The sequence below is a fragment of the Pollachius pollachius genome (genome assembly GCF_949987615.1).
Source record: "Pollachius pollachius genome assembly, chromosome: 12".
In the NCBI taxonomy this organism is placed as follows: Eukaryota; Metazoa; Chordata; class Actinopteri; order Gadiformes; family Gadidae; genus Pollachius; species Pollachius pollachius.
Window position 1 is genome coordinate 13,330,422 of NC_136945.1, and position 10,000 is coordinate 13,340,421.

At 48.2% G+C, this 10,000-nt stretch overlaps 1 protein-coding gene across 1 annotated transcript in view; it reads right to left on the reverse strand.

The window, feature by feature from the left end:
* Nucleotides 1–10,000, reverse strand: part of plxna1b (plexin A1b) — a 169,272-nt gene that overhangs the window by 31,363 nt on the left and 127,909 nt on the right. Inside the window, exons 13-15 of the mRNA XM_079747645.1 lie at nt 5,321–5,472; nt 2,210–2,333; nt 1,785–1,921 (exon numbers count right to left, since the gene is read on the reverse strand). Of these exons, the coding sequence (XP_079603771.1) occupies nt 1,785–1,921; nt 2,210–2,333; nt 5,321–5,472 (413 nt within the window). The remainder of the gene's footprint in view (nt 1–1,784; nt 1,922–2,209; nt 2,334–5,320; nt 5,473–10,000) is intronic.

Here is a 10,000-nt window from a genome sequence, read left to right on the forward strand (position 1 = left end):
AAAAGCGGTGGGAGACATGGCTGGGGTGGCGTGCCCGCCGTCTTGCGCACAGCAGTGAATTCCAACGGCACCTTCTGCTAAGTATCAGTCTGCATGCGTGTTTGTTAGGGGGGTGGGGAGGGGGTTATGTGTGTGTATGTGTGTGTGTGTGAAGGCTGGGGGGGGGCGTAAGGAGAGCAGAGGAATGAGGATGAGAGATGAAAGGGAGAGAGGATTTTTCTTTTTGGTTGCCACATTCCGCCTGTGCCAAGGTCGCCATGGTAACCATTTTCACAACACCGTGAGTGCAGTGTCGGGGGGGGGGGGGGGGGGGGGGGGGGGGAGCCACGTATGTATCTGACACGGTTTCCATGGCATCGCCAGAATGTGGATCAGAGAGGGAGGAGGGGGAAACAGAAAGAAAGAGTGGTATAGAAAAGAAGGAGTTGGGGGAGGGGGGGGAGAGAGAGTGAGAGAGGGAGACAGAGAGAGAGAGAGAGAGAGAGAGAGAGAGAGAGAGAGAGAGAGAGAGAGAGAGAGAGAGAGAGAGAGAGAGAGAGAGAAAAAGAGCGAGAGAGAGATAAGATGAGGGAGTAAGGGTAAATAGGTTTTGATTAAACCGCGGGGCCCGACTGAATACAGAGCATATTAAAGGAGATGGACTCAAATGCTTCATTACTTTGGCCATAAAGGTTATTGCTGCTCGACGAATGAAAGGCCAAGATAAGAGAGATGTTATGTCCACCTTTTTGGAAACGTGCCACAATGCTTTAAATTGGCCTTTGCCTCATTCCCTTCGTGCACTCCTTAAACACAACAGAGCTGCAAAGGCCCAAGCTCATTAGATTGACCTGTCGGAATATAACAATTCAAAATATAAATCCCACCACCTCTGTTCCTGCGATTATCTTTGCCCATTTCCTTTTTCTTGTTTTTTTTCCTTGATTCTGATATATGCTTCCTTCTTTGCTGCTGCCTTCTATAGCTTCTCCCTGGATTTCTCCTAGATTCAAGTCTACGAGATGCCTCTTCTACACGAGTTTGAACACTGTTCTCTGAGAGGTGCCGTCTCCCGTCAGCCATCTGCCAGACACTGTTCATGATTGGATGTCGAACAGAATGCATCTCTCTGTTGGGTTGCCAGAAAATACTCAAAAAAACCCAAAACAAAGCAAGGGAAAAGACAAAGCGGCTCTTGGCTCCGAAAATTAAAGGTGTCCACATATCAAATTGGATCCGTGTCTCCCTGATTGCAGACATTCTGGCACCTTCTGTCAACCCAACTGAGTCATCGCTGAGCGGATACCAGCAGTAGGAACATGAGGTGAAAATTGACTTAAGTGTAGGTTTATTGAGCCCATAACTATAAGCCCAAGTATTAATATAATATTTTCCGATTCATATTTTTCCTCATTCATATATATTTTTCTATTTTTAATGAAGCATGGTTGGAAGGATTCCCCCTCCAGATTGGTTGAACATTCATTTAAACAGATATAATTATGTTCAAACATCTATAAAAATCTCCATCAATGTGCGGCCCTTAGATAGAACACATTTTCCTAGCCTGAACTGATTGTGTGGAAGGTGGTCCAAAATGATTACCACTTCAAACAGCTAGCATGAGGATCACAAATACCAGCAAATAATAATAACAATATAACAGATGCTCTACTCTACACTCAGGTCATTACAATTTCATTTTACATCTCCCGCTTTTAGAAGTGGCAGAGCACAGGTATAGTGAGAGAGCCTTAGAGAGAGAGATAGAGTCCAGTACGGGTCCGCAGTGGACCTGTCCTCACCTTTCGAAGCGGCAAAAGTTGAGGCCGATCTTCAGGGCCACTGCGCTGCCGGCGTTCAGGCTATTTCCTTTGATGGTGATCTTGGTTCCCCCCGACAACGGCCCGTTGGACGGGTGGACCCGGGTGAAGTACGGCGACTGGGGAGCGACAACCAGAGCAGTGGGTGAGTCATGTTCCGAGTGGAGAGATTACTACACGTTCACTTCTGCTGGCTGAATCTCAAGTCGCCAAGTCCCAAATCGTTCAGTAGCGCAACTGAAAGAAGGCGTCTCTGCCCGGCACCGGTGGCTGGTTAGAATGGAGGTGAACACTGGTTAACTGGTTAATGTGGCGTGCACCAAACCTCGGTGCACGCCATATGGTAGAAATGCTGCTTCGGTGTCTTGACGTGCATGTGACAACCGAGACTTGCCGCGTCGACTTACCACAAAGGTGAAGGACTTGAGGGAGGTTGCCTTGTAGTCAGGGTGGATGCAGTCCCGCACACACACCTCAACGCGAGCGTCCTGCACACTGTAGCCCGTGGCGTCGGCCAGCCGACACACAATCCTGACAGACAGAGAGAGATAGAGAACGAGAGAAAGATAAAGAAAAAAGAGGGATAGACAGAGAGAGAGAGAGAGAGAGCGTGAGAAGGGGGAGATATTTTATTGAATGGCACTCGACACCCGAACAATAATACGTATTAGGCAGCAAGAGGGAGCAAAGGGTAGTGTACACCCTTATTAATATTAAGGTGACAATACATTCCAGAGACTAAACAATATACTGCTGTCCCAAAACCGACCACCACGGCAGGGCCATTGTACCACAGCAGCAAATCACTCAGGCTCGGAGGTCGCTGTGTACTATGGTGTGTGTGTGTGTGTGTGTGTGTGTGTGTGTGTGTGTGTGTGTGTGTGTCTGTGTGTGTGTGTGTGTTACTGGGTAATGTGGAACCATAAGCCTTGCACTTGGCCCTAGGCACAGGGCAGCCAAATGAAAATCCATTGGAGAAATGATTGAAGGAGAGGAGGAATGGCTAAGGCGCAGAGAGACCCACAGGGGAAGACAGACACGCACACACACACACAAGCTTCGGACACAGCCGACTGTTAATTAACCAGAAAAACTAATGGAAGAGCGAGCGAAGGACGGAGGGAAGGAGGAATAGCGATAAGAAAGAAAAATAAAAGAGAGAAAGATAGCGACAGCAAGAGAGCGAGCATCAGTGAAAGAGAAAGAGAGAGAGAGAGAGAGAGAGAGAGAGCCACTGATTAATTGAACAAGCTTTTGTCCTATACCCACCACCTCCCCCCCTCCTCTCCTTCCCTTCCTGGAGATGAGTTATAACTCCTCCGGCTCCCATGCTCCCTGCAGGTGGCCCATGGCGCCGTTGCCTTTCCACCGCCGTGACATCCACAGTTTTTTGACGCAGTGTAATTTTTCTCCCTGCTGCCCATTTATTCAGAGGACCGCCCGCTGAGTGTGAGGGCCCTGGTAATAAGAGTGCCGGACCCCCCCTCCCTCCCTCCCTCCCTCCCTCCCTCTCTCCGTGCTTATGGAACAGATAAGGGGTGGGAGGCTGCGCGGAGCCGCCGGTTTATGGGTGGACGGAGGCTCCTGTCAGGAAGCAACTGATTATTCACAGTCTATTTGAAAGGATGGCGAAGCTTCAAATTACCGCTTGCTCATTTACGTAATTGCAGTGTAATTAGTAAGAAAGAAAACAACATATGGTGGGGTTGGGGCGGAGGGGGTTAGGAACTGGAAATGTTAACTGTTTAGAAAGGAGCTTAAACACTTATTTTCTTACGTATATCATGTGTTTCTTGTGTTTTTGTTTGCTCTCTGAATGCCACGGTTTGACGGCATCCGACTGATGGAGACAGATAGTTCGACTGTCGGGAGGTAAAGTGGTAAAAATCAACCCACGCAAGGATCAAGCTTTTAGATGTTTGTTAATAGTCACCCTGAATCAGGAAACAAACAACAGGGACTGCTTGTTCTGTTGAGAGCTCTAACGGTTGCTTGGGCTGCTGGTGGAGGAGTTACCGTACCCTTTAGTGGAGCTGAGATTTGATTAAAGTGAAAGAGGGTTAAAATGCAAAACGAGAGAAAAGCATCTCAGACATCGAATGCACTGTGCAGGCCTATAAAACACTATGTTTATACGAGCCGACCCACCCTAGCCTCCCTGATAGTTGACCCTTGAACCCGTGCTGTCACTCCCACAGCCCCAGGGTCCCGCCCCCCCCTCCCGTGTAATGGCTTTGAAGGGGTCGCGGGGAAATGACGCCAGCAATCAGTCCATTAATGGCCCCGCGAAGCGGACATCGCTTGTAATAACCACGACAGCTCTCCCCCCCCCCCACACAGACACCTCAACCCGTTACCCCCCCACACACCTTCTTCCTCCTCCTCCTCCTCCTCCTCTTGGCAGCCAGAGCAGTGTGTCGCCGGGTGAAATGATGGCTACTTTTTAGTTGTGTGCACATTTCAAAATAAGGATCACCGCTTGCTTCAGTCACCATAGGGTAACGCACACCGGTGGCAAATGGGAAAGACATATTGGTATTTATATGTTTCTTGGGGAGGGTTCAGGGGAGAGGGATCCAGAACCGGCTGTATAGTCTCCTAGTGTGGACTCAATGCCTACCGCACACCCACCATGCATTACACCCCTCATCCATTCCGATAGGGGGATCCCCTCTTCTGGGGCACTTTATTCCTTTTCCCAGTTGGTTTTGTGGACTTTCTGCCATCACTCTGCCATCTGAGGGCGTAGAGTTAGGCAGTGCCATAAGAATCAATTCATCTGAACTGTGGGCATGTGTAGCCCATTGACTTAATGCTTCACTGGGACAGCTGGGAGACCAGTGGGCCCTTCACTCCTGTCAAGCCTTCACACTCGCATTGTGTGCCCTCCATTTCAGGCCGGCGGGTACAAAACACACAGATTTTGCCCGGATTGCGTGTGCGGTCGAGGGGGAACCAATGGGAGCGTCTGTTTACATGCACACAGACACGAGTCAAGAGTTTAGAGGACATCTCCTGCTGTGTCCTCCACCGCTCCTTCTCCCCTTTTATCCCCTGCAAAAGTTTCAATTTCACAGGAAAAGGAAAAACAATGGGGACAAGCTGTAGTCAAAACAAGGACAGTGATTAATTATTAGGTCGTTTATATTAATAATGGATTCATTATTTATCTGATATTCTGCACAGTGATGCTGGGATCTGAGGGCTGTTGCAGCATCACAATTAGAGTAAAGAGAATCTAGCACTACCACTGTGGGGGTAAGCCAAACCCACCATCCATTGGCTGTTCCGACAGCCAATGGCTGGTGGGTACATACCATTTCACCTGCGGTGTTTTAGAGCCAAATAGGTATAAATGTGAGGAGCAAGAGGAAGGAAAACATGGAGGAAAACATGAGGAGGCAAGAAACTGAAGAGTGTCACAATGACACAAACACAATACTGTTACTAAAGAGTTACTGAAACAAACATGAGAAAATGAAAGCATACGATTGTAAGCCTGTGTCGGGATAACTTACTGTTCGGCACTGATGTACTGGTCCTCCTGAGGGATGCAGGTCACCTTGCCGATGCGCACGCCGTTCTGGATGTCCTTGAAGTGCAGGCCCAAATTCTCCCCCGTGATGGTCAACATGGTACCTCCCTGTGTTGGTCCGGTCTCTGGCGACAGCTGGAAGAAGGGTCAAACCAAATGGTGAGGGGGTGGGTTTGGTGTGACATTTGACATTGTGAAAAACCCATTTGGGGGTCGTTGTACTGCTCTAATTCAACACGCAATGCTTACACCGCTCGGTAAGAGGGATGACAAATGACCGGCGATCCATTAACTCTGGCTCAACTCAATCAAAAACAGGAACAATCTGCCACATCGTACACTTATCCCAGACCCGTCATCAAGAACCCACTTAAATATCTCATTTAACCTTGTGACTATTAATCTACTGAACACAATTACTACGCAACAATGACCTCCCCCCTTCTTCCACTTCCCTCAGGAGGTCCTTGAAAGGTGTGCCGAGGTGCTAATGGCTACCCCGGGCTAGCCCAGTCGCTAATCACAGCTCCATTCATCTAGCCCAGGGCCCAGACAATGGCCCTGATGCTCATCATTCATGACTAGCATGATTAACGCGTAGGCTAATTGGATTAGCAGCCGTGGTAGGGGTGGAGACAAACTGCAGGGGAGTATGTGGTAGCGGTGGTGGTCGAGGTCTTTTCATCGTGGTCATTCGATTGGTGGAAGGGAGAAGGAAAAGGGGCATGAGGGGAAACGAGGTAAGAGGTTGCACTTTGACCTCAATGTCAATAAAGGAGGCATGAGATGAATGAGACCGGAGGACCCATCGGATGAGTGAGATGAGAAGAGCTAGGGGATGAACACTGGCTGGGAGCGTGCATTTGACACATGTATGCAAGTGGGGCTCCTTTTCTGGACGAGGTCGGCTGCCAGCCAGCCATGACATCCGGAGGACATTCTCTTTGGCCCTCTTTCTAAACAAGTGCACCGTCAGCAGGGCTTCAGAGAACTTTAACTCGATGTGCTAGCCTCATCACCGCTGAGTGTGTGCGGGTGTCCAGTCTCTGTGAGGCGTGCGTGTGTTTGTGTGTCTGGCGGTTGCCCTTTCAGTCATAATCTAATGGTGACCAGGTCAGAGACGATCGACCCTATTCTTGTTGTTTTCTTGACTTTTCTCCTGTCAGCCTGGCAGCTCAGCAGGGACACTCAGTCTAATGTTATCATCATGGAGGAAGAGGAAGCTATTGAAAGCCAGAGCAGCGACGAATGCGCATGCACCCAGACACACAGACACACACATAAACAAGCACAATGAGGGGGTACCTGCTGTGTTACAGGGCCAGAGCTTAAATGCCACAGCAATATAATTATGGATTATTTTCTACTCAACATTCACCAGTGTAAGGACCCTTACTTGGACCAACCCTATTTTCCTCTATTCTCCGTCCTTTCCCCTCTCCCACCCCCTCTCACCACTTTTATGTCCAACTCTTTCTCTCTCTCTGGATTCCTCTCTCACTCTATCAACGTGCCCGAGTGCATATACAGATTTCTTGTCTGAGACAAAGGCGAGAGTGGCACATAATGGCGCTAATCTTCAGATGCGGTAATCAAATCTCTCCCTCTGTCCAAACATGGACCTTATCTGTAAACCCCACCTACCACTGCTACAGCCACCGCTGCTCCAAACCAAAGCAAAAGCAAAAAATAGACTTGTGATGAAAAACCACCAGCCTAAACACGCTCTCTATTCTCCTGCCTGACGTGGCAGAGTGCCCTGCTTGCCTAACCCTCCTTTCTTTTCTTTCCATCTCGTAGCTCTTTCTTTCCCCCTTTATTTCTCTCGTATTCTCTCCGTCCGTCTCGATCGTATGCCAATGTGCCGGGGTGGTAGTGGGGATGTGAGGCCTATTGTGGCTAAAGGCCGGGAGCAGGGTGTAGATAGCATCTGGTGGTTAAAGAGGAAGAATGAGAGACAGACAGAGTGAGAGAGAGCAGAGAAGAGAGAGATAAATAAAAAGAGAAACCGTGAGAGAGAAATAAAAGGAGGAATGGAAAAAGGGCATGAGATACAGGAAGCCAGCAAAGAGCCTTATCTCTGATATAAAAGAGAGGGATCTGGGAAAAAGAGGATAAAGGCTTCTTACAGACGGACAAGATGGGGGGGGAGGGAGTGGACAGAATGGGTCTGCATTAGTTTGCCGTTGTATGTGGAGTGGAGTGCGGAGCAGGGGAGAGGTGAACTTGGTGGATTATTATTATTATTACTTTATACTGATGGAGATGGCTATCTCATGTCTGAGAGGTGCAACCATAACACTTTTCTCTGCCAAACAGATACAGGCAGGGAGCATTCTGATGACATCAGGCTATTGGAACACACACACACACGTAATGTTACGCTGCTCTGGTTCCCACGACTGCAGTGCAGCCTGTGTTTTCGTTACAATGAGAAAAAATATGTCTTTCTATACGGACCACCTCTGACTGCCTCAACGTTTAGTGGGACTGCAGCAAAAAATGTGTAAGGTCCAATGAAAATAATAATAATAAGCACAAACGCCAAGTCTATATCTGATTGTTTGTGGCCGCCAGCACGGTTAATTATGTCGTGTTATATTTCATGATTCCTTTTTTACCCGGAACATTAATCTTTGAATAAGGAATTACATAGCACATTTAAAAGATTTCCCTATACTGTAACAGAACGGCAAGATTTATGGAGGCAGGAAGTGGCTTCACCCGGCAGTCTGTTGGCCGCGCTGGAACACAATGTAGTTGTTTATTGCTAGTTGTATTTTTTTTTTTTCCTCCCCTCTGCTTACGGCAGTAGAAGCAAGGGAGCGTGTTCCTAGAACACAATGGCACTGCAGTCTGGTCAATATGTGCTCCGGCAAAGACTCCCACCGCCGGCACACAACAGAGATTGGAGAGAGGGAGAGAGACAGAAAGGGAGAGAATGAATTAAAGAAAGACAGGGACAAAGGGATGTATATAGAGAGGAAAGTAAACAGGAAGAGAGAGAAGATTGAGAAACAAAAAGGGAGATTGATAAAGTGTATGGGAGATAGAGGGATATGTAGAAAGAGGAGGGGAGGGAGACACAGAGATGGATGGAGGAGGTAAGGAATGCTGAGCCTAATTAGGAAAGAGGGAAAATGGAATAAGCAGGTGTTGTCATTTAACATCAATAGGTAGGGGGCGCTGGCTGGGATACAGATTACATCAGGGTTGGAAGAAGGGAGGAAGGAATGGGAGAAACAGAAAGAGAGGGAAAGGGAGGGAGAGAGGGAGAGAGGGAGAGAGAATTTTGTTGTGTAGCGAGTAAACAAGACAGAGAAATATACAATACAGGGAAATGAGCGATGGAGAAGGAGGGAGAGAACGAATGGAGGAAGAGAGAGCTTAACAAAGTGTGTCCAGCAAAGGCCAATGCTGGAGCTTAACAATACATGGGGGAGAAGTCAGTGGCATTTTGCAAGCGTGCAGACCAAGAGACTGGACGCATATTCCCTCACTCTGCCTCACACACCCACACACGTAAAGACATGGGCTCCCTCTCTCCCTTGCTCTCTCTCTCAACCACCCACAAACACAATAGACTCAGGATTTCGCACATAACCAAACTAAACACGGCCATTCACACACACACACACACACACACACACACACACACACACACACACACACACACACACACACACACACACACACACACACACACACACACACTTTCTCTCACACAAATGCACAGGGCAGCCAGAACATTTTTAATTGGTTTCCGAGGGCTAGCTGCAGTGCTCTTCCTGTCCCCTAGGAGAAGGCAGCCTGGAGATGATGGATGATGGAGGGCAAGGCACTAGCAAAGGCCAAAGCTAGGACACTGGGAGACACAGCCACTGCGGGTGTGTGTGTGTGCGTATCTATGCATATCTGTATATTTGATTTTAAGGATACTAAATTAAATTCAAAGCTAATTTGTTTCTACGCCTCTTGTGTTCCTCTGTGTGTGTGTGTGTGTGTGTGTGTGTGTGTGTGTGTGTGTTGTGTGTGTGAGACTCACTATGGATTTGCCGAGCTATGCGTGTCTGAGGTGAGTGTGCGCGCCTGTGAAATTTACTGCAGTGCCATTGTAATTGTGTACGACTCAAGCGCACACGTTTGCCTCGCACGCCTTTTGTGTGCGCTGGAGCATTTTGCACACACAGTGCACAAGTTATTTTGTCAACTCCCCAGGGTCCCTATGGCTTGTTTGTGAATGGGCCTTCTAATGAATCTCTTGCAGTGTCATGGGGAATTGAATCAAATATCTCACGCGGTAAAAAAAATAGAGAAAGAAATAGAGCAAAATAGAACCGTGGTTCCCATGAGAACAGTCCAGAACGGCGCTGTAAGCACCGGTATGAAAGAGGCTAAAGACAGCGTGACATATATCTGTGATGCCACACAGCGAGCGGCTCGTGGAGTGATGGACAGCCGTACAACGGCGGCCAGCTAGTATTATTGTGCACTATTGAATGTTTGTCCGGGAGGAAAGAAAAGCCAGTGGCACACTCGGACATGAGAACAAATGGGATCAACACTGCGTTGAGGAAGCATGAAGTGTCAGCGGCTCCCTGCGCTAATGTTTTACTTGCCAGTTCGAGCGTGAGCCTACCCGATTCAAATAAAATTAGCGGCT